This window comes from Pongo pygmaeus, chromosome 3 (assembly GCF_028885625.2).
Source record: "Pongo pygmaeus isolate AG05252 chromosome 3, NHGRI_mPonPyg2-v2.0_pri, whole genome shotgun sequence".
NCBI lineage: Eukaryota > Metazoa > Chordata > Mammalia > Primates > Hominidae > Pongo > Pongo pygmaeus.
The window spans coordinates 84,715,874-84,742,019 of NC_072376.2; the positions used below are offsets into that span (position 1 = coordinate 84,715,874).

General features: G+C 38.8%; 1 protein-coding gene across 2 annotated transcripts in view; it reads right to left on the reverse strand.

Annotated features, from left to right (window-relative positions):
- ADAMTS3 (ADAM metallopeptidase with thrombospondin type 1 motif 3) overlaps positions 1-17,108 on the reverse strand; it is a 281,972-nt gene extending 264,864 nt beyond the window's left edge. Inside the window, exons 1-2 of one of the 2 annotated variants that reach the window (XM_054486086.1) lie at positions 16,219-17,108; positions 14,904-14,931 (exon numbers count right to left, since the gene is read on the reverse strand). In XM_054486086.1, coding sequence (XP_054342061.1) covers positions 14,904-14,931; positions 16,219-16,287 — 97 coding nt within the window. In that variant the 5' untranslated portion in view covers positions 16,288-17,108. The remainder of the gene's footprint in view (positions 1-14,903; positions 14,932-16,218) is intronic. The other variant, XM_063663751.1, reaches the window with a different exon arrangement.
- Between the last annotated feature and the right edge of the window lie 9,038 nt (positions 17,109-26,146).

Consider the following 26,146-nt stretch of genomic DNA (forward strand, 5'->3'; position numbering starts at 1 on the left):
GTCCCCGTTCTGTGTCTTACCTTTCTCCATAAATCTTGTCACCATCTAACATCCTATAAATTTTACTTATATGTTTATTTATATATTTTTTATATCTACCAGCATATATACTTCATGAAGGCAGAAGATTTTATCTGTTCTCTTCACCTCATTTCCCCACTGCCTAAAAAAGAACTTGAAGTTACTCAATAAATATCCATGAATGAAGAAATGAAGAAATGGGTGAATGAATGAGAGCAGTTTGAGCCGGAAGGGGTATGTGAAATTAGCATGCATCTTCTTTTGGCTAAATAGTCATTTTATCACCAAGCCATTAATGACAGCAAACTGCATAAGTCATCTACCTCTAAAGCCAGAATTTTGCTTGGAAAGCTTGTGTATATTTCTCACAGTTCCTGCTGCCCTACAAACTAAACATTTCTTAGTATCCAGGTCTTACCTTTTAAGCTACCAAAAACAAAAAATGGATCTAATCATTAAAACAGACCTCCTGTAAGACATACACAGAGCCCCGCATTCTTAAGAGCAGGAAGCAGGAATTTAGCCCCCACTCTGCAATCTCCTTGGATATTCATAGAATTATAACTATACAGGTCAAAAATTAAAAAGAGCTAGAAGTCAGGGTCCCTAATCCCTGCTCTTTCTTACAGTTCAGACATCTCAAGTAGATAGGATTATTTTTTTCTCAAGTTAGTGTTAGAGAGCCTTTGACCTGCTCCTGCTCTCTGGAAGGAAAGGTTTTTCTCTGAGCACTCCAGGCTGCTCTCTATCCCTTTACTCACCCTTCCCTGGTGAAGAAGAGTGAATTATGTGGTTGGGAAGTCTGGGAAGCATAAGAAATTTGCAAACCTCAGCACCTCCTCCTCATTCTGCTTCCTGGAAATGAGCCTGATAAGGGGTACATGTTCTCTTCCACTCAGCCAGTGGCAGCACTGCTCTGTATTGGTGAGGCCTGACAGGCACAGGGTAGAGTATTGGTAGCCAGTGCACTTGCCTGTCAAAGTGGAAGCCTCATTCTCCACTTCGGCCTTTTCTGAAAAAGATATTTTCTTTCTACCTACATCTTTAGTTTTTCTATTTCTCAACTTGTTCAGAAGCTAGGCAGTCAAGAAGGGTATTTTTTATTCACGATCTCCTCAGTAACTTGAACCACCCCCAAGAAAAACTGTTGTCACATCTCCAGTGGCAGCCTAATTATAATGTAAAAAAATTTTCTTGTCAGGGAATTCTCTTTTATCTAAATTCCTCATTCTAGAGTTTAATGTAATGCCTTCTTCCTCCTTGTACTGTGTAAAATAACCACATTTTTGTATATACGTGCATGAGTGTATTTGTGATATGCATATAAATTTGTGCAGACATATGCAGTTAATATGCACAACCTACATCAAAAGCTTTGAGGAAGCAATGTTCTTTATTTCAATATATTTAAAAATTTTTTACTTTCTATGTTAATGTCAACCATGTTAGATTTTCCTAGTGGTTTCCAAACTTTAATCATTATCCCTTTACACATATCTGTGTTTTAGCATGATACCCTTGCAAATAGTAAACCCTCAATAAATATAGGTTAAAAGAAAAGTTCCCTTAAACTATAACCTGAACGGCTCTGTTCTCTATTGAGAATAACTTGTCTTACTCTCTCTTCATCCTTAATATATCTAAACCAAACTGAATGTTCACCTATTTAGCTTACCCTCCTGACTTCGCTATTTCTGTTCGTGATGTGCTGATTCTCCCAAATCAGGCTAGAGAGCTATTTTATACATGTCTTATAACTTTCCCCCATATGACATCATTCAAGTCCTACTGCTGTTTCTTTAGCAATTTCTCTCAAACTAACCCCTTTTCTTCTAATTGCTTTTAACATCTCATCATCTCACACTGAAAAGCTGCAAGTACCAAGTCCAAATTCCCCACACAGAATTTCTCACTACTAAATATTATACAAATTATACCAAAATACTGTCTAAATTGCTGTCAGGAAAATTATTTTAAAGGTCCAGATTGAAAATACCTAGGTTCTACCACTTACTACCCTAGTGATTTGGGTCACTACATTAGTTCTTATCTGTAAATTACAGGTAATAGTATTGACTTCATAGGCTTGTTGTAAAATTTAAATGAGCTAATCAATTCACAGTGCTTACAACACTGTCCGGCACATAGTAAATATTCAATAAATGCTGGCAATTAATGTCACTATGTTATTCCATCTAACTAGCCTCAATAGCTCACCATTACTTTAGGATAAATGATATAGATTCACAAAATCTGTATCATTTTCACATCAGACCTAAAAATTGCTTAAAGACCATCTACTAATCAAACCCTCCCACTTCAAAAGTAGAAAGCAGAAAATCAGAGATTAAGTAACTTAACCCAAATAAAAACTTAGGTTTGGTATTTAAAGTCCTCTGCACTCTGCCCCTTATTTCTTTTCAATATCATCTCTCATATTAGCCTATTGAAACATTCTGTCTAATGTGCTCACAAGACCTGGCTTAAGCATGCCTACCTTCACAGCCCTACTCTGCAGCATCACTACAGTAGAGGACCACTGTTTTCTCTCCACCAAGGCAAACTGAATGGGGCCGCCAAGGCCCATCTCAAGCCCCATCTTTTCCAAGAAACCTTCTTGGCAACTTATCCACAGAGTACAGACCTCCTGGCCTGAGCTTCCATAGCACTCCCTGTCAAGGCATTTAACAAAAAATCATGCAATGTCTGTAGAAAAGTTTTTTAAAAATCTCTGTGGGAGAAGAGATATATGCTTATGTTTCATCCTTTCAGAAACTATAAGATCTTTGGGGCGGAAGTATAATATCTTAACTGTGTTTAAATGGCTTGATATGTTTGGATCTGTGTCCCCACTGAAATCTCATGTCAAATTGTAATCTCCACATGTTAGAGGAGGAGCCTGGTAGGGGTGATTGAATCATGGGGGTGGACCTCCCCTTTGGTGTTCTCGTGATAGTGAATGAGTTCTCATGAGATATGGTTGTTTAAAGGTGTGTAGTACTTTCCCCTTAGCTCCCTCTCTCCTGCTGCCACATGAAGATGTGCTTGCTTCCCCTTCACCCTTCCACCATGATTGTAAGTTTCCTGAGGTCCCCCCTGGCATGCCTCCTGTATAGCCTATGGAACTGTGATTCAATTAAACTTCTTTTCTTCATAAATTACTCAGTCTCAAGTAATTCTTTACATCAATGGCAAAACCCGCAATTACTTTTGCACCAACCTAAGAGCAGTGTGAGAACAGACCAATACATAGCCTTAGTGTACATTACAGGAAGGAAGGAAGGAAGGAGAGGGAGGGAAGTCTAACCAATGGCTCTGTCTGGAAGTGGAGCTTCTTGGGAGATTGCTCTGTGCTGGGTCTGGTAAGGTGCACTGTATGACATATGACAGACACAGTGGCCCATGCTCTAGGATCATCTTAACTCCTTTACATATTCAGCCAGATATGCTACAACTTGAAACAGATATCTTGGTTTCCTTCTAAGTATGTAGCAGAATGAGACACAAATATCCACTAGTGGATACTAGATGTCCCCAATACATTGCAAAGACCACACTATAGAACTGTAAAAGAACAAAAGTCTTCAGTAGTACAGTCAACGTTGCAATGACTTTGAGCAACTTCAGTATAAATCTCTTATATGTCACACAAATTTTTAAGGGTCTAATCAATACCAAAGCTACCCCAGGCACATAGAATATTGAAATACTTGTGATTGATGCATATGGCTCCAAGCAAGGAAGAGATTTGGGTATGATGGTTGAGCACTAAAGGTCTGGAATCAGAAAGCATTACATTTGAATTCTAGTTCCTGACTGATGCATGCTTTGGCATCTTACAAGCAAATTCTAAAAATTAAGGCTCGCAGAGGTTATCTGTAAAAATAAAAATAATAATGGGGACCAAATGAGGTGAAGTATACAAAGGACCTGGTCCATCTAATAACACTTCGATACATGAAAAGTGAGCTGTTATCATCTAACTAGAGCTATAGAAAAAGAAAGTCAGTTTCAGATTTCTTCCAAGTCCCAGTACCCCTCAGGCCTCGCTCCCCTATAATCCCACCCAGCCTGATGTGATACAGTTAGAAGGACCTTAAATTCCACATCAACAGAGGGCCTAAAATCCAATCTGGCTGTAACAATCCATGCCCCATTACCCAATCTAAAAGACTGGAATTCTCTCCCAGGAATTGGCTGGTTAACTACGATGAAGCGGCAGTTCACACAGGCAATTTCTTTTATCAGGTATAAATTCTCAGTATGCAATAATCTGGCCTCAAGAATGAAATCGAATAAGCATTTTCAAGATCATCTAAAGAAGCAGCTCCAACAACAACATTTCCAAATCCTGAGCCAAGAGTAAGAGAATGACTTTCATCAGAAGTGATGGGAGCCAGCTGCTCCAGGAAAGATGCAAGCAGGGCAACAAATGGACATTAAGGAGGACGCCAAATGCCAAAGGGCTCAGCAAAGCTGTAAACACTTTAGGGGAAGGGGACACATCTTCTCCCAAAAGCAATTAAAAATTAATTGTGACACATGCTGAAATTCTGAACACAGTCAAATTTTTTTTTCCTCACTTCAAATCCTCTAGGCTCTTATCACCACAAGTCCAACACCCTCTTTGGTGTGTCTTTTATTTTAATTGCAAATCTATTTTCATAGTATAATATTTTTATGAAGCTATTTGAAAAATAAAGATCATGGCTTTTTTATTCATTATTAAGAAAGAACGAATAGTTGCATGCTTAAATTCTTCTAGTTTTTAAAAATCTGGCTTATTAATAAATATTTGTTGCAATTGCACAATATTTATGTTCAAAAATGCCATTTAGGAAAGAACAACACATTCTTTAGTGTACTAGAACATGAAATCAGGTAAGAGAAGATATTTCAAAAAAAGAAAAAGCATGCTTTGAAGAAAAATATCCAAGCATTTTATTTGCTACATCTTAAAATGACCAAATAATCAATAACAAAATAAGTAAAAAAGATTTTGTTTTTAAGTGAAGCCCAAATGCCAAAATTTTAACATTCCAATCTCAGTTTTTAAATAAGCACTTCTGCTTATTTAGCATCATTAAGAATTTTACAGACTCGAGAGCTATGTTAGGCACTCTAAAAATTAATATTTCTCACATCTCTTATAATTTTTGCTAGATAGAACTTTGAAAGATTAATATTGAGTATAGAATTTGAAGCTATAAAAATTAACATTTGTCTCCAAGAGCAAAGCCTGGGAAAAATAAAATAAACAAGAAATGTGGACAGCACTGTTAAAGGTTTTCACTGAAACTTTACTTGCAATAATTACATTTTCCAAATCTAAAATAGCCTGACTCATGCTTTTGTCAAAAAGTAGGAGAAACTGGGACAGTCTACTAGGTCACTGAGCTAAAATCAAGTCATCAGCAGGGCTGCATTCCTTTCGGAAGCTGTAAGACAGAATCTGTTTCCCTGCTTTTTCCAGCTTTTGGAGGCCACCGGCATCACCTGGCTTATGGTCCCCCTTCCTTCCTCCATCCTCAGAAACAGCAACAGGGGACTAAGTACTCCTGCTGCCACCTCTCTGGTTCTCTCTCTTTCACCTCCCTCTTCCATTTATAAAGACTCCTACCCTGATAATCCAGGATAATCTCTCTATTTTAAGGTCATTTGATTGTCAACCTCAATTCCATCTGCAAACTTAATCCCCCTTTGGCATGTAACATAACATACTCGCAGGTTCCAAGGATCCAGGCACAGACATCTTTGGCGCACCATTATTCTGCCTGCCACAGCCACTATCTCCCATCCAATGTGCTGGAAAGCTATTGCATTTGAGGTATTACTGTATGATGTGTGACTCTTCGGCATGCATCCCTCCCTTTTCTTTAACTGCACACCGATTTCCCTTCAGGTTAACCATGTCACACTCCAGTCACACTCCTTATAAATCAGGGGTAAAATGCCCCAATCCAGGTGAATCAAAGTACTGCATCCCCTGACCACAGTGAATGATTCAAGCTCATAACTAAATCAAGTAGCCAATAAAATCTCTACCAGGAAATGTACTGGAGCTGTCAAAAAAGAGGTGTCTGTCTTCTGGGGTGAAAGGTAGAATGACAGCCTGGAGATGACAGCAACAGTCTTTGCCACAACTTGTGGGAGATACAGGGCGAGGTGAACCAATCCTACTCTGAAAGAGAAATAAAACCAATACAGAGGAAAAATGAGAAAGATACAAGGAAAAAGAGAAAGAGGGAATAAGAGAAAGAGAGAGAGTCCATGACAGTATTATTTGAACTCTAGATCCAACTATACCTGACTTTGAAACCTCATCAATTTTGTTTTCCTTAAGCTGTGTGAACTGGGTTCCTGTCACTCGCATCCAAAGGAGTCATGACTTCTACATGACTTCTGTTAGCAAACTGGAATGAAGGGAATTCCAACAAAATAACGTGTAAGAAGTAAAAGAATTGTATCTGGTAAACATAAAATATAGTTGGCATGGAATCCATATGGAATAACTGGTTTTGCACCATTCCTTTCTCAACTCCCTCTCTCTACTGCTATATTACAATTAATTAAACAATACTACATTGAGATACAAACATGAAGATAATACATGAAAACAGAACTCTCAAAGAGCTGTCACATGATGAGCTGACTGGCTGGACAGTTTACAAGTCCATGGCACAGGAAATTAAAGTTCCTGGAAATTCATGGTGATAGGCAGACCTACCTAAAATGCAGGGATTAGAACGAAATACCTCTCTTTGAGTAAAAGTTTTTTAAAAAAAAGAAAAAAAAGAAAAAGAAACAGCACAAGTCAAAGACACACTAATAACAATAGTTATGACTCTATCTTGTTTACAACATAGCAGCATTTTATGAACACTATGAAGTAAATAGTAGTATTTTCATGAGACTATGGCAAAGTAATTTATGGATTCAATGCTATTCCCATTAAACTACCATTGACATTATTCACAGAATTTAAAAAAAAACTATTTTAAAATTCATATGGAACCAAAAAAGAGCTCATATAGCCAAGACAGTCCTAAACAAAAAGAACAAAGCTGGAGGCATCAAACTACCTGACTTCAAACTATACTACAAGGCTACAATAACCCAAACAGCCTGGTACTGATATGAAAACATACACACAGGCCAGTGGAACAGAACAGAGAACTCAGAAATAACACTGCACATCTACAACCTTAAACCTGACAAAAACAAGCAATAGAGAAAGGATCCCCTATTTAATAAGTGGTGTGGGGAGAACTGGCTAGTCATATGCAGAAAATTGAAACTGGACCCCTTCCTTACACCTTATTTAAAAATTAACTCAAGATGGATTAAAGACTTAAATGTAAAACCCAAAACTATTAAAAAAAAAAACCTATAAAAACTCTAAAAGAAAAATCTAGGCAATATCATTCAGGACATAGGCACGGACAAAGATTTCATAACAAAATCACTGAAAGCAATTTCAACAAAAGCAAAAATTGACAAATGGGATCTAATTAAACTAAAGAGTTTCTACACAGCAAAAATGTTCATTGCAGCAATATTCACAATAGCAAAGACATGGAATCAACCCAAACGCCAATCAATGATAGACTAGATAAAGAAAATGTGATACACATATATATATATATATATATATATATATATATATATATATATATACACACACCATGGAATACTATGCAGCCATAAAGACAAACAAGATCATGCCCTTTGCAGGAACATGGATGGAGCTGGAAGCCATTATCCTCAGCAAACTAACTCAGGAACAGAAAACCAAGCACCACATGTTCTCACTCATAAGTGGGAGCTGAACAATGAGAACACATGGACACAGGGTGGGGAGCAACACACGCTGGGGCCCATTGAGAGGTGGGGTGGAGGAGAAGAGAGCACTAGGAAAAATAGCTAATACATGCTGAGCTTAATACCTAGGTGATAGGTTGATAGGTGCAGCAAACCACCATGACACACGTTTACCTATGTAACAAACCTGCGTGTCCTGCACGTGTACCCTGGAACTTAAAATTAAAATTAATTTTTTTTCTAAAATGTAGTATTATGCATATGTTACACACAAGAAAGTAACACTTTGAGAGGTTAAGGTTACCAGCTAGAAAGTGGTGGAGTTAGGATTTTAAACTACTCAGTCAACAGTGTCTGTGCTCCTGACCACTTGATAGAGGAAATACGAATATTAACAGGTCCTCTCCTGGATATATAGATTTAGATTTTAGATTAAGAAATGGGGCCAGGGCCAGGCACGGTGGCTAACACTGTAATCCCAGCACTTTGGGAAGCTGAGGCAGGTGGATCACAAGGTCAGGAGTTCAGGACCAGCTGGCCAAGATGGTGAAACTCTTGTCTCTACTAAAAATACAAAAATTAGCCGGCGTGGTAGTATGCACCTGTAGTCCCAGCTACTCGGGAGGCTGAGGCAGAGAATTGCTTGAACCCAGAAGGTGGAGGTTGCAGGGAGCTGAGATTGTGCCACTGCACTCCAGCCTGAGCAACAGAGTGAGACTCTGTCTCAAAAAAAAAGAAAAGAAAAAAGAAATGGGGCCAGTGTAGTCCCAGCTACTCGGGAGGCTGAGGCAGAGAATTGCTTGAACCCAGAAGGCGGAGGTTGCAGGGAGCTGAGATTGTGCCACTGCACTCCAGCCTGAGCAACAGAGTGAGACTCTGTCTCAAAAAAAAAGAAAAGAAAAAAGAAATGGGGCCAGTGTAGTCCCAGCTACTCGGGAGGCTGAGGCAGAGAATTGCTTGAACCCAGAAGGCGGAGGTTGCAGGGAGCTGAGATTGTGCCACTGCACTCCAGCCTGAGCAACAGAGTGAGACTCTGTCTCAAAAAAAAAGAAAAGAAAAAAGAAACGGGGCCAGTGTAGTCCCAGCTACTCGGGAGGCTGAGGCAGGAGGATCGCCTGAGCTGGGGAGATCAAGGCTGCAGTGAGCCATGACTGCATCACTGCACTCCAGCTTCTGTTACAGAGCGAGACCCTGTCTCAAAAAAAAAAAGAAAGAAAAAAATGAACTTTACATGTGAAAGAGAGAAGTTCTTACACGTAAAGGAAAGAGAACTGGAACTCATGAATAATGTCATCAATCATTCTTTTTGTTTGCATATCTAAATAAAAATATACTTACTAAATATGAAGAAAAATTGTTGGAAATGTGATTTACTATCTAAGACCACAGTATCTGAGGAATCATATATTTAATCCTGTTTTACTTGCTACAAGTTTCCTAATGACTATTTTTGTTTTACCAGTCACCTCAAGAGCAAGATATACCTTTTCATGCTGCTCACAATTTGTTCTAAATTCCATGAAGATTCATCATGCTGAATTTGTGGCAATCATTTTCATAAACAAGAGACTGACATTTTACCACAAAATTTCTCCTAGGGATTTACAGTTGGTCAGCAAAGTCATGTAAACTTCTTTGGAAAATCAGGAGGTATAAATTATGTGTGGGAACAGAGGTTGCTATGCTAGGAAACTTCCCATGCTTCACTGTCCATTTTCAGAAATATACAACTCTCAGATTGCACTGTATGAGGTTGATGAGTCTTCTTGTAGTACTAATAAAATTACAAAAACATTTGTATAATATGATTATTCATATTTACTGGGTACTTCAGAGTTAGAAAAATTACGAACTCGCTGCATCTTTCAGATTGCATAACCAAATATTTAAAAATTATATTCAGATATCAAAAAGAAGAAAGAGAAATAATTCTAAAGTGAAATTTTAAAAATCAATACTTTCCTAAGTTGCTAGTAGGAGTTCAGATCATACAGACTTGTTCAAAAGCCATTTGTCAAAATGTATCATGTGAATTTGTTTTTACTCAGTAACCAATTTGTGGGGCTCTCTCCTAAAGTAGTCACTTGAAATGCAGGCAATGACATATACATACACAACACTGTGTGGCAATATTCACTATCATGGAAAAATAAATACTGTTAGGAAAATGATTATACAAATTAGAGTTTATTAGTATGATGAGATTAAAATGAAGTTCAGAAGGAGTTTGTAATTATGTTGAAAAATTGTACTAAAACATTAAACAAAACAAAAACAGTTATACAAAAAATACAGTGTGTATATTGAAAGAAGTCTGAATAAGAACACGCTAAATTATAACACCAGTTTGGGAACTGGAATGATTTTCAAAAATCTTAAGAATCCAGAAAAATTAAAGAATTACAGTGGGCACTTGTAAGACATCAACAATCTGGGAAAACACTGACTAATTAAAAAGAAAAAATTCAACAACTTATAATAATAAAAGTAGTATAGTTTAGGAATAAAATTTGATCTCTACTACGGGAACACTAAAGAGAAGATTCTCAAAATTCTGATAATAGCAATCCTCTTTAAAGAAGCATTAAAGTTCCATTGAAGTCATCATTGTCAATATATCCTTTCCAAGCACAATAACCCAACTCTTCATATCAAAATTACTCATGATTTTACCAGGCAATTTGGAATGGTCCCTAATGGATTTCCAAGATAATCTGGGTTGGCTACTCAAAGTAAAGAATGTTTTAAGATCATCGTCCTGGAAGCAGAGGCGACCTTGAGGGTTTTCTAACATTTCTGAGCAATATTATAATTATTTGGTACAATAACAAGGAAAAGCAGTGAAAGCATGGGTAAGAAATATTTCAGCTAAACAACAACACTAAGTTGTCATAATGGTGATACATAGCATGCTGCACTTAATAAAATTTTCACCTAAGAATCTTGAAGCAGTTAACATTAACCATAATCATGCTCAATGGAGGGACAAAAGATAAATCAGTAAAGCCAACTCCATTACCTTTAGTTACAAGAAAGAATAATGGCTTGAGTAGCTAAAATTCTACATTTTACGAAGGATCCCCTTAAACCTCCTTCACCACACTTTCTAGTACTGCTGCTGGCAAATTGGATTGACAGATTTTAATCTTAGCTTAGCTTATCTTTCCTGATGCCAGCAATAGGGCAAATGATCCCAAGTAGGCTGTAGTTAAAAAAAAAAAAAATTAGTTGGCATTCCAAAACTGCACATAGAATTCAATTCAATTTACCAAATACTTATTACAAAAAATGATAGGCCTAGGTCCCTGTGCTTTGTGGGGTGGAAGAGGAGTCCCAAGAGGCCTTGATAACATTGAATAATAATTGTATAGCCATTGTCACCATCTTCATTTTCTTAGGGACCAATTCAGCCTGGAGAAAGGCACAAAACAAGAGCATTCAAGGAAATTCAGAACATAGATAAACCTTAATATAATAATATCCTGCTTGCTAGATATATTCATTGTATAACCAATATTTGAGGACCCACAAGCTACCAAGCAATGTTTTATGTACTAGAGATACAACTGGAACAAAACAAAGTCTTTGCTCTCATGAGGGTTAATCTAGTGACAATGCTTAGTGGTCAGTAACTAGGTAAGTGACTCACACTAAACCTTACAAACTAAAACCTGAAAAGAAAATGTTGTGAAAAATTATCTCTTAGTAAACTAGATATCTGAGAGAATAAGATTAGCAACTTTATTTTTTTAAGATTGGGATGTAATGGAATTTGCAACTGGGGAACAGAAATAGGACAGATGCCCCAATTCCAAGAGGAATCAGGAGATGGAAGATATGCCCCAATTCCAAGTGGGGTCGGGAAAGGGAAGACAGCTTAACACTAAAGGATCACAATGCTTTTTCCTCAAATGATACTCAAGCAATCTCAGTGGTGGCTTATGAAACAAAAGGACTCAGAGAATTCTTTTTCAGATTTTCCAATTTCTACAGAACTATGATTATTTCCTAAGCCACATGTGTCATTGAGCAAGCCTCCTTACCCAATTGGACCAGCCACACCAGTTTCCCACAATTACCTCAGGCATCCTACCAAGGCCATACTCTGAGTCAGAAATGACAGTGCTCCTTGATACGCCCTAGAAGTATGTCAATGATCTCATGAAACATACTTACACATATATACAGGAACATACTCAAACACACAGACATATATGTATGTATGGGTATAGGTAGGTGGTTAGAGAGGCAGTTCCTGTCTGGTTGACAAAGAGGCACACAACTAGGTCAGGGTTCAAAACCTATTTACCCATTTTTTCTAGGGTGAATCCTATTTTCCCACATACCAAGAAGGTATTATTCCACTGGCTGAAGAGAGAAGGAAGGAGGCAATATCCTGCATGAGACACTATATTGGTGACATAGCTATACATATCCTGACCTGTCCCTATCACAAACTGCCTTCTCTTTACCTAAATAAAAGCCTTCCTAGTCTAAAGGGTTGAAGCATATAAGGTATATTTTTGAAAATTGACCTTCTAAGTTAAATACTAAGAAGTACATATCCTGTGACTCTAGTTATAAAGAGCATGAAAAACTGACACAATCAATTTATCCTGTTAGAAGTCAGGAGAGCAGTCACCTTTCATAATGGGAGAATGCTTGGCAGTTGGCATGAGGGACGTACAGGGGTTCCAGTAATGTTCAACTTATTGATCCAGTTGCTGACTGCACAGGAGCATTCACTTTGTGAAAAATCAGCAAAGTACACTTATATGCACCCTCCTACATCTATACTACATTTCAGTAGAAAGTATTTTTAAAATTTAGTTTCTTAACAACTTGTGGTTTATTACTTATTTATATTTAACCCTTCCTGAAACATTAAATTATTTAGAAATTATTCAGGGCCATGAAATTTATTTTCTAGCCAATTTGTTGAGCAATAAAATAAATAAATAAAATCTACAAACATTATTTGTCTTTCCTAATGTATCTTTGATCAAATAACACGTCCCCAGGTAGTTATATAAAACTACTTCTAAATCAGTTAATAGAAAAAAAAAAAAGTAACGTGTTCAGGAGTGCATTTCACCAAATCTCCAGGTTAGCAGTGTAGGAGTGCCTTTACACATGGGAACAGGGGAGCAAAACTAATTACTGTACATAAGATTTTCTTACATATGATACATAAACCAAAGTGAAATGATAGTTATACTTTTGCTATCACAAGACCTGTGGGCCAAAATCTATTTTATTCAATCTGTTCTTCTCTTCATTCAACTTGAAAACGATAAATAAGAATGGTAATAATAAAAGAGAGAACTCCCATAAAACAGATGAATATGGGAACAAGTAAATCTTCAGCACTACACCCTAAGAGGGCTCCGCCTCCTCTCTTTCATACTGACTTATCTCTCTTCTGCCAAATTTAAGGACACCTGTACTATTTTCTTCCCTTTGAAAGGGCTACCATAGTAATTTACATTAGCGAAACAACTGAACCAAACTTCGGTTCAATCCAGGGCCTCTTATATGAGAGCATCCTAATTCTATCTTAAAATTCTAATCAAAGCTATATATTTTATGAAATTTTTTGGTGGAATGGGTGATCTTAAGACATCTTTTTAATTTGCATATTGAAAAGTTGGGACGTGTAAGTAATCAAATATTTAAGTAATTGAAAATAAGACAACTTTTTTCTCCCTACTTAAGAGTTGGTTAAAAAAAATGCTTTAAAAAGATAAGGATTGATGGCTGAATGTTATCAACTACGAATGACAAGTATCTGTTCATCAACACTGTATTTTTAGGGCAGTTCTCAGTGCCTTTCCTCTCCACTGTTCTCCTCTTGCCATCGAGGTCTAAGCTTGGGAAATACATCCAACAATGCTAAGCACCGAGTAGGAAGGAGCATTTTGATACATGCTCATATATTACAGGCTACATATACACACCTCTGGGCCTAGCTCTTGGGTTTCTTAGTTAACAAGTGTGAATCTCCACTGTGTACTATAACAGGTAGCTATGCAACCTCTCAAGCTTCATTTTCCTCATCTCTAACATAGGCACAATAGTATCCCCATCTCATAGTGTGGCTGTGGGAATCAGTTGACATAATACATGAAACAATCAACACTGTGCCGGGCATTTAATAAACGGCCAATGACTTGTAACTATGTTTGCAGCAGCAGTAATAAAAACTTTTCTTCTAAAAGACAGCTTTACAATATCACCTGACAAATACAGAATTGACAGAGACTAATACTCTGCCAAAAAGAAAAATTATCTTTTAAAGTAATCCAAGTAAAATGTGTATGAAAAGACTTTGAATGTAGCCTGGCTTCTTGCCAGATAACTTTCAGTCTCTGCATTCACAACAAATACATTACTCTAAACAGCTTCAAGAAAGACCATGGACTTCTGAGTGACCTGTTGCAAGTCACACTCTCTGAATCTCAGTCTCCTCACCCATAAAATGGGACTAAGAATCTCCACATCATCAGGAGAGTACTGGGATTTTAGATATTAGCAAAAGGCCTAACAGTATCTTTCACATTAGGAGATAATTATTTTAAAGCAGATTGAATAATAGAAGTCATCAGAGGATTTACCCAAAGCAGGAAAGATTGTAAGAGAAAAGTTTCCATGCTCTGTACTTCATTGTTCTCTTCTATGTAGCATTCTTGCCTTCTGTGGTACTCAAATGTGCTCCTCCTAAATGCTACAGAAGTTGATGATTTTATTTCATTCATCTCCATATAATCTTCCAGCCCCTCCATCATCTTCCAAGTACATATCAGTGGCTTGTACAAAGACAGTAATAAACTGATGCTTGAAATGTCCAACTGCAGGAGAATTTTTACCTCACTATAATTTAGCCCCAGGAAAGTGGGACCTTCCTCCAGAAAGAGGAAGAGAAGAACAGAAATGTTTCCGGACTACAGATTATTTTTTTTAACCACCAGTGGGAAACATTTCAGAAACAATATTTTGCTTAGCTCACTTCATTCCCTTACTTTCAACTTAAGATAAGAATGGCATCTGAGAACAAAGCTTACCTATTTGCACCATTTCTTCATTACCAGCCTGGAAAGGAGGGGGAAAGCAAGAAAAAGAAAGTTACTGGGTTTCATCTTATCACCTTGTGAGTTTTATTTCTACCATTAATGCTTTCCAAGAGCTAACTAATCAGGAGATGCTAGAGACTGGGATTGGTGCCTAAAGCCTGCACCTTGGTTTGTAGAAGGTTCCATGAGCCAATTCCATAACAAGTTGGGGAAGGGAGTTGTTTGCCCCTTTTCATTTTAATTTAACACTTATGAAGCCAGCAAAAATACATACAGACTCTCAATGCTCTCTTCTGAAAACTCGTACTGGGTCTGGATTAGAAAAGAAAGTATGAATTTAACAGGCCAAAATACACCTAACAGGGGGCCTGATTAATCAGATTTAAGGTCAGGAATCAACTAGACAATTTTCTACTTTTTACCCTGTGGTCGATCAGACCAGGCCGACCGGAGAGGCTACGAAAACTAACAGAAATTCTGTACCCAAAGTCCCATCGACCAAGTGCTGATATGATTTACTACAAACAGCTCCCCTGGCGGAGCCTTCTCAAGGACTCTTCTGAGAGCATCGGGCTTCACCTTGAGCCTCCAAAGGGTTGGGGGCAGGGCCGAAAAGAAACAGAGCTGCACTCAATTTAGCTTTAAAAAGAGGAGGAGTTGTGCAGAGGGGGAGGGGAGAAGGCGGCCGGCGCCTGCAGCCTCTGCCCAGGAAAACGCAGGGCAGGAAACGTCTCCAGCCCCCCTCCCCAACTGTCAAACCCTAGCCTGGCCGTGGTACTCCCAGGACACGTGTCTACTGGAGCTCTCCCTGTCCGGCCCAAGGACTTCCTGAAACCCCCGCCTCCGGCTGCCCGAAAAAACCGTGAGTCAGTTCGGAGAAGAGAAAGCTCCAGGAACCCGACTCTGGCGGCAGCAGCCAGAGCGCTGGGATCCCGGACCCAGCGTCCAGAACTTCATTCAAGCGCCCAGACCGCCCTCCAGAAAGGGGAAGCCCAGATGGCCCGGCGAGGATGGGAACTGGCTGCGGTTTGTCACTAGGAATTGTTACGAATGTCGCAGACTGGTGAAGCCCTAGGTGTGACAAGACTGGGCTCCCGGAGTGGGCGTCATAACCTCCAGTGCAACTCAACCCTCCACCCCCAAAAGCCCGCACGCTGCGCCCAGCCCTCAAAACACCGTTCCTGAACGCAAAAGATAACAGGGAAGGCTGGGAGGAGAAGGAGGAAAGAGAGGAGGGTAGAGAGGGGAGGAACTTTTCGGGAAAAGGTTGGGTTTGAGTTTTTTATTGTTATTATTTTCCACTTACTTGTCCATCAGCTGAAGTCCTAACCTCTACCAGAGCGGCTGCTATCAACCAAAGTGACAGGAGAACCATCACGAGTCGAGTTCACTTTCCAACTACTGGGCAAAGCAAATGCCCAGAGCAAACCACCCCCCCCCCCAAAATAAGTTTCTTTAAGAAAAAAAGGAAAAGGAAAAAAATGCAAAATAGAAAAAAATGCTCTTCTGTGCTTTGCTTCAATGAAAATGAAATTTGAGCTCTGAGACTGGCCCCCTCTGCTCTGCAGTTTTTTCCACTTCACCTTCTCACCCCGTCCTCCCAAACAGAGTTTGCAGGAGCGAGAAGGTGCTGCAAGCGGGCACAGGCTAAGCCCGGGAGAGGGGGAAGGGACGAGGGGCTTTCCAACTATCTCTGCCCAAAGCAGCTTTTTCGAGGCTTTTCGAGCACCATTGGTCCCTAAGGTTAGCGCGGAGAATGCTTGGGTTCCCCGGAGCACAGCAGGGGGAAGTATTAGCGAGAGAGACGAGCGAGCGGGAGCGGGAGAAAGAGGCAGGGAGAGGGCGACTCCGCCGCACACGCAGAGGTGGGGGCGGGAGGAGCGAAAGGGAGGAGGAGGAGGCAGGCGGAGGAGGTGGGAGGAGTGGGCCGCTCGCCGGCTCCTGTTGCTCGCAGCGCGGCAGTCTGCTGGCTGCTGGCGACCCGCGGGGCGCTAATAAGGCGGCCAGAGCTCCCCGGACTGCCCCTCCCGCAGTGGCGCCCACGTCATGCGGGGCCCGAACCCGCGCCCCCCGCACCGTGTCAGGATTGGAGACCGCTCGGGGGCTGGTGTGGCCCGGGCTCTACCTCCCACCCTGGAGCCTCTCCTTCTCCGCCTAGGGCGAGAGGAGGGGAGGGTCCAGGGGCGCCACCGGTCCCGACTGGCAGGACGCGCGTTGAGTTAATTATAGGAAGGGGGAGGGTCCAAGGGCTGGTCCTGGGCTGTAGGAAAATCAACTCCTACCTCCACTGTTCTCCCAGCCAGAGAATTCTACCCAAGAGAAGCTCTGGAACCTCCAGATCTTAACCACGCGGTGATCTCCCCTCCAGGCACCAGTCACCTCCCACGTTTTGGCAGGGGGTGTCCTTCTTTGTAAGCTCTTGTTTAGGCTTTATTCGTTTATATTAGTTTTAAAAGATACCACATCCTTTGCTTGACTCACCCAGATGCTTCCGTTTATCACTAGAGTACACAGGCCTCAGCGACTCTTCCTCACACCCAGATTAAGTTATCAAATGATTTCTGCCCGCTGTGGCCTGGCGCTTCCTGAGAGCAAATGACACCAACCTGAGAGTTTGCTGGAATCCTAGCCCAGGCCCACTCCCAGGCGTAGACACCTGTGGGTGCTTTCCGGAAAGCAGACAGGAGGAAAATTAAATAGCTCCAAACTCCACTGACCGGTCCACGAGCCAGGAGTGAGTAGACACAAATTTAGATACGAACTTCAAGACTTCAACTGGACAGAGTCTTGAAGAGGCCTGCCTACAATAAAACGAGCTAGTGTTTATCTTGTTATGAGATGCAAGATAAGTCATCGTTCTTGTTCTTTTTTAAAAGCAATGTGGGTTTGGAGGGTTTCCTATAACTTCGATTGATTGTTTATTCCTAGAGAGGTAACGTGATGGTTGTGCCTTTAACTTAAGCATGGAAAGATTTGGTGTTCACTGATGTTTTATCTGCTAAGTCTTCTCAAAATCATATATCGAGGACATTTCCATATACAAATGAGAAACTAGGTAACTAAATGGCCCCACCTAGTAAAACAGGATATTAGGTCAATTAGTTATTAATTGGAATTAGAATTAGACCCCAGCACTGAAGTATCTCTAAATTACTTTTTTCCTTCAATTAAAGCCTGTAGCATTTTTGTAACCTGTCATTGACTACCTATCCAGGAGTGATTTGCTAAATTTTACATCGAGTTTTCCTATTCATTAAAAAGAAGTAACCCTAAGCATTCCATAAATTAAAAATTTGTCAATTTACACTGACAAGTAAAAGAACACTAGAAATACACATTAGGAGATCTAGGTTGTAGACCCAGCTAACCTTGACAAGTCAGAATAAACCTCTATTTTGGTTTCTCCTCTATAAGATATTTGAGATCTAAAATCATCTGATTTTAGGTAATAACAAATAATGTATTTAACCATGGTGTTACAGTAGGCCCTTTTGTGTTAATTTTACAACATTCAGACATTAGTTATCACCTAACTCCTGGCACAGCAAGCAATTCATGTGACTTTCAGGAAAGCAGCGGCTTCAGACATTTTTGGCCATGACCACAGAGAGAAATGCATATTGCATAGCGACCCAGTAAAAATTTCATGATTCAGTACTTACCTGTACTGCATGCAACAACCCTGATATTTTTCTTGCCATTCTTTCCCACCAGCCCCAATTGCAGATGAGGACTCAATTGATTTCACAACCCAATAAGTCATGACTCTCACTTTGACAAAGATCAATTTAAGAGCATACAATATGGTTTTTTTTATTCTAAATGAGTTCTAATTAATAGGGTTCTCCCAATATATTCTAAGGCAGAGTTTCCTAAAGTGTTCCCTGGAATATTAAATGTTTTACCAGGAAAAGGAAAATTCTCAGACAGCCAACTGAGCTCATGAATTACTTAGATAAACAAAACAAAATGGATCTCCTTATTTCAGACTTCAGGGTACCTGTTTAAACAAAAACATTTGTAGTCCCAGCTACTCGGGAGGCTAAGACAGAAGAAATGCTTGACCCCAGGAGGTAGAGGTTGCAGTGAGCCGAGATCGTGTCACTGCACTGCAGCCTGGGTGATAAAGCGATACTCCGTCTAAAAAAAAAAAAAAAAACTGTGAGTCTTCAAGGGGAAGATGTAGTGCAATTTGGTCTCCTTACTTACATGACCATAGAATCCTTTTTTCTCATGCTTTATCCTCTGTGGAACACACATGGGTAAATGACATTACAAAGCCCAACTATTAAAGCAAAATGAACTTCAAGTTAGATAGGTTGGATTCTCATGAGGATTCAGCTTCAGTTTTCTCAACTCTAAAATTGGTTTCATAGTACTACTTTTGCAAACTCTTCATGAAAATTAACATGATCTTACATGTAAACTCTAGCACATTGTCTAGAATATGTAAGGGCTTCAGTGTAATTTTTTGAATAAAGTGATGGCATATGTACAGATGGCTCATTGGTAATAAAATATGGCAAGGTCTAAAGAAAATAGGAAAATGTAAATAGCTAAAACGTGATTGACTTTTAATTTTGCCAGAGAGGATGTCAGGAGTCAGAGACAGAGTCATTTGAGTTCCTTTCAAAAACTGACCCCTACCAGCCTGCCTTATGTCAAATCCCTTCCCTTCCTCCATGTTTCTTTGGCTCAGGCTACAGTGTTGTTTTCCACACACCCTCAAGTTCACATTCTTGCTCATAGTGATTTCTCAGTCCATAGCACCCTTCCTCTTCCTGTCCACATGGCAAAGAGCATCATATTTATTACAGGAGGTGCTAATAGGTACTCCACAAAAGTACTACACTAATGCTTGTAGTATGTATTATTTCAAAATATGTTTTAAGCATATAAATAATTTCAAAAGTAGCCATATATATTTAGTCTCCCTAATTGAAAATCATCTCCTTTAAAATAAGTTTCATGAAATTGGTTGACATATCAACATTTTAACCTGTGCATCCTCATATCGGCAGCAATTAAGTAAGTAGAGAGTTGTGGGGGTTTTTCTGTTCGAGGCTGACTGGTCAATGTCATAATTTGACAACATTTTGATACCCAATATTTATTGTGTGTTAAACCAATTAATAAAATTTTTGTCATTTCTTGCAGCAAATAATTAATTATAAATTCATTTATTAGGTTTATTTTGGGGAGGGGGGTTCCTTTTGGTTGTTTGCCTTTCCCATACTTTTAATATAACTAACAACCTTCTGTCAATATTTATTAGATACATTACAGTTTTTACATTTACAATTTTTAATTTCTTCCCATGGTCAAATAAATTTGAGAATTCTGCGGTCAACTTTGCTCGAAGTATAAGTATAAAACTTTATTGCGTCATAAGTGGCTAGATTTATATCCACCTCCTTCTCTAAATTACAGGTTCCTTAAGGGTCTTGATCTTTGTTTTGTTTACTCTCTACCACCAATATCTCACACAATTTCCATCACACAAACGTTGCACAGTACTTTAATTACTGCAACTTGAACATCTCCAGGCAAAATTGTATCCTTTTATTCCTGCCTACTGATGAGCTTTATTCCTGGTCTTGGGATTCTTGACACCTAGAACTATCACAGGGGAATATTAGAGTAGGTACATGGGACCTACCACTATAGGACAGTGAAAGCTTGGCCTACTGTCCCTTTTTTCCATTCCCACACCCTATATCCTCATAGAGCACAGCTACAGGACATGCAAAATGAGAAAATACAGCCGATAGCAGCATGTAGAGAATTATTTTGTTGCTCATTGAGAGCAAGAGTCATCCTCAGTCTCACTCTTTCTCTCACACAGCACCCTCCCATTTTATATAATATTGAATTCTTTCATTCACAGGTCAGAGAATCAAGTATGTTGTGTATACATTATGCCTATTTTTTTTAACCGAGACATTAGGTTGGTAAAGAGTCAGGATGTCAAACTTTCATACTCATAGAATACAGCCTGGTGCATAATAGGCACTAAAAGAATAATTACTAAATGAATAAAGAAGTGAATATTTACTGTCTCTACTTAAAGTGAATATTTACTTCTACTTATTGTTACTTGAGTGAAATGAGTAGGGAGTTGTTGTCATTGTTTCTGTACTGTCAGTGAATAAGCTATTTCCAACTTGGGTCTTTTTCACAGAAATTTTCAGAAGTTCCATAAAAAGATTTTTAAAAATTAAACAACAGGGGCCAGGCGCAGTGGCTCACGCCTATAATCCCAGCACTTTGGAAGGCCAAGGCGGGTGGATCTCTTCAGGCCAGGAGTTAGAGACCAGCCTGGCCAACATGGTGAAACCCCATCTCTACTAAAAATACAAAATAGCCAGGCGTGGTAGTCGCGCCTGTAATCCCAGCTACTCGGGAGGCTGAGGCAGGAGAATCACTGGAACCCAGGAGGCGGCAGTTGCAGTGAGCCGAAACCACACCACTGCACTCCAGCCTGGGCAACAGAGTGAGAATCTGTCTCCAAAAAAAAAAAAGTTAAACAACAGGAAAATTTCTAAACACAAGTATCAAGAAATCAGAGATGGAAAGGCCTTATTAGGTCATCTAGTTCATGCTTTGGCTACTGGTTGAGGCAGTGTTCTTCCTATAGTCATTTCCTTCAGAGGAAAACCATTATCTTGCAAGAACAAAGTTGGGTGTTCAGGATTTCTTATTTAATCACTTGTTTTTAGAAGAATAATTCCACAATGGGACAAAATCTTGAGGGAAAATTATTCCTCATGTTCCTTGATCTTTCTCCTTTTTCTCCACTTGGGATTATTCATTACACCCTTAACTATCATTAGCACCATAAATAACCTCTTTCTTTCCTTGATAAAGTTTGGTTTCACAATTAAATATTTAGCTGTTCATACTCAACTAACAGAAACAGATATTGCTGTTTACCATCTTTTGTTTTTATAGTCTTCCTCCGTTTCTTCAAGCCTTTAAGATATTTTTGGCTTGGAAACTCTGAATGGTAATGGAAGATTAGAGTCTTCCTGGGGCCAGGGTTAAAACAGAAACAAGGGAGCAATTAAAATTTGAAATTCTTTCAAATGTTTCTTATAAGAGCATAACTTAATAGTTTTAACTATTTTAGTAGCAAAGCATTTAGAATTATTGTTAGGTTACTTTGCATTCATGCAATGATTTTCTCTTGACATCTCAAGGAATTATAATCTAGTGGAATGCTGGATAAAATGAGTATTTAAGTCCATTAAATTAGTGTATTCCCTTGGAGAGTTGGGGGTTCAAAATGAGAGATGTGGCATAATACTTTTCACACAGCAGGGCATTCAACAAATATTTGATAAACTTAATTAAATAGCTATCTGACTCATACTAATTATACCAACACTTGTATTTTAAAGGGCCACCATATTGGTAACTGCAAAACTGTGAGTTGTTTTCTATAGTTGTCAATCCTGCAAAACATTTGTGTGGTACATCAACTACCATTTAAAAAAAAATAAAAGTACGATTCACAATCTCCAACTGGACTCAATAGACTTTATTGAGAGGGAAAAATTTTTAGCAAACTAGCAGTTACAGCTCATAAATAGGATTCTCCTATAGGAAAGTGTAGGTTATACAAGTCAGGAAAATAGTCAAGTGTTCTGAATTTACACTGGAGTCAAAACAAGATGAAGTGAGTTTATGTGGGGTAAAAGCTGTACTGAAATTACATTTGAGAGAATTCCTCCACTTATTAATAAGAGTTGTCAACAAAACTAGTTAACAAAGCAAAGTCTGTAATTAAATGTCCTAAATGTCTTTGAGATTAGGATAAAGTCTAAATTCTTTCCATGCTGTCTGAAGGGAGAGAAAACAGTCAGATATCGGCCAGGCGCAGTGGCTCACGCCTGTAATCCCAGCACTTTGGGAGGCAGAGGCGGGCGGATCACTAGGTCAGGAGATTGAGACCATCCTGGCTAACACGGTGAAACCCCGTCTCTACAAAAAAAATACAAAAAATTAGCTGGACATGGTGACGGGCACCTGTAGTCCCAGCTACTTGGAAGGCTGAGGCAGGAGAATGGCGTGAACCCGGAAGGCGGAGCTTGCAGTCAGCAGAGATGGCACCACTGCAGTCCAGCCTGGGCGACAGAGCGAGACTCCATCTCAAAAAAAAAAAAGGAGTCAAGATATCTTTTGGGCATTCAATCCAATGATTGTGAAGTAAATCACAGTTCTACTATGTAAGATTCGAGCATCATTGTGGTATATTAAAACTAACAGAAAGAGTTTATATTTTATTACTAGTTTCATGAGCCCTCTTTTATTTATCCAGTGGCTGGCAAAGTTTTCATAAAATGTTTATAAAAGTTTTTGGTTTGGATTATGTTTTGTTTTAAGGGAAAAACAAATGTTCGCATCCCATTGAGTTACTGAAATTCACCCCCAATTTTATTTCATAAACACAACTTTTAAATAAGATCAGTTATTTAATTCTCAGGATATTACATGTATTCCTTATGGTAGCAATTAACTCTTTCCAGACTAAAAACAGCAAAGAGAAAATGGGGAGAAAAAAATAATTCAACAAACAAATGAAAAATTAGTTATGAAACTAACAATCAGTGCTAGACTGTATCTGCCAACACACAATCTTAGGATCTAGCTTGTTAGGAAGAAAAAACAAAACAAAACAAAACAAAAAACTGAACTCTGATCTGAAAGTTTTGAGTTTTTATTTTAATAGATTCTCATCCAGATTATAACAGATGTAATCAAGCTAGAAATTGTTACTACTCTTATTTTGTTGGTATTATTACAAAAGGTTACTTATGTTAAGGAAAAAAGACACTGAGATTTATGTGTAGGGTCTTTATTATGTTATGTCACACTAAAGAAAGCAAGAACCTAGGAGCTACCACTATTCTGGCAAACTGTAAATGGTAAGTGCTTAGTGCAGACAGTTCGAATGTGAGACTATAAAACTGTTCAGTAGTCCTATGCCACATAGAAGAAATATAAACTTTTCAGATTGAACTTTTGCTATCAACAAAATGTAACACAAAAGAAAATAGTCTGGTGACATTTTAATGCTTTTCATGCATTTGAGAAAAATATCATCAATATTCTTTATATTATTGTATAATTAATAACAGAAATTATTAACAGCATAAGGAAGTGATACAAGTCTATAAAGTTGAGTTAATCCTCAAATCTGTTGCCTTGATCACTCAAAAAGAGTTATGGCATTTTAACTAAATGTTAGCTTGTGACAAATCATCCTGAAAATATATGTCACCACTTACTATGTAGTTTTCTTATGTTTTATATGCACGTAAGAAGTTGACCCATGGAGGTTTCTTTAAATGCACGTGTTGTATGCAACTCTGAGCTATTCTGATTCAACAGATCCACTGTGAAAATTTGGCATCTATATTTTTTAAAAGCTTCCCAGATAAGTCAGTCTAAATTGTAAACTTACGCAGTGTCACTCAAATTTTTCTACCATTTTTATCCTAATAAATGCAGATTCTGATTCAGCAGGTCTGGGGTGGGGCATTTCTAACAAGTTCTCAGGTGATGCTCATATTGCTGGTCCACAGAAAACACTTTGAATTGCAAGGCCATAGGACATGTTATTCATAGATAATTACAGAAAATAGAAACCACGTGACATTAAAATCAAGCATGAGCTATTTAGAATAACATCTAATTTTGTTCCCTATTCCTTACTAAACATCTATTATACACAGTTAACATATAATTCAGAACTGAGTAGAAATAAGTCCACAAAAGCATCTCTGTGGCATTGATTCTGAAATTAAATGTGTTTTCACTAAAAAGTCATTGAACCATGTGCTTTCTTACATCGTGAGCACATTAGATAAAACCAGTTTAAGAAAAGTCAATTATTAATTTTAAAAAATAGATCACAGTCCCTGATCTACAATTCCTCCAGAAATGTCTGGTGCCCACAGGAACGCATGACAGACGTTTCCTTTTGAGGTGCTGCATTTCTGAACTGCTCATACAATAAGCCTGCACTGAGGATAGAAATTTGTCCACGATTTGCTGTCCGTTAGTAGTTTACCCAAACTAAGTATTGGGCACTGTGGCTCACGCCTATAATCCCAACACTTTGGGAGACCGAGGTGAGTAGATCACCTGAGGTCAGGAGTTTGAGAGCAGGCTGGTGAACATGGTGAAATCCCATCACCACTAAAAACACAAAAATTAGCCGGGCATGGTGGCACATGCCTGTAATCCCAGCTGTTTGGAAGGCTGAGGCAGGGGAATCACTTGAACCCGAGAGGCGGAGGTTGTAGTGAGTGGAAATTGCGCCATTGCACTCCAGCCTGGGCAACAGAGCAAGACTACGTCTCAAAAAACAAACAAACAAACAAACAAACAAAAAAACAGATTTAAGGAACTGACTGAGGTTATCCGTTAAAGAAAAGAAGGTTGAAGGACCATTTGGTTGATGCTATTATTGAAGGAATAACCGACCACATGCAGAGGCTCACACCTGTAGTCCCAGCACTTTGAGAGGCCATAGCGGGCAGATGCCTTGATCCGAGGAATTGCACACCCACCTTGGCAACAAAGTAAGACCTTGTCTCTACACACACACACACACACACACACACACTACAAAAATTAGCCCGACATGGTGGTGTGTGGCTATGGACACCACTGTACTCCAGTCCGGGTGACAGAGCAAGACCCTGTCTCAAAAAAAAGATAACCTTAAGATACTCCTAGGCACTGCAGTTTGTGAGACTTAGATTAATTATAAAAGTATTTGGTTGATATAAGTCAGACTAAGTCTTAATTAATGCTAATATTATAGCATATGTTTCAAAACTACATAGAATCTCATATTTCTTGCTTGTTGTTTTCTTATATTCATTATATAAATCCTGTTTCTAGGTATATAAATGTCCCATTAATCCCTTTGATCACACTAGAAAATGATGTTTTTTCATCTTCCATGAGACTAGATGATGTTATTATTAATATGCAGATAGAGATAAGCTTTATCAAGAGAGCAGTCTATAAAAGATGTTGACATCCTATGAAGCAGCAAATATTTATTTTGTGTCTTCTTCTCTCTATATTCTTTAACTATCCTTCTCCATCCCTCACCTCCCCCACACAAGTTCTGTGTTCTCTTGCTTCAAGGAAATAACAGACAGAAATGCCCCACATACAGCTTGTCCTGCTTGCTTTTGTTTCCTAGAAGCTTAAGG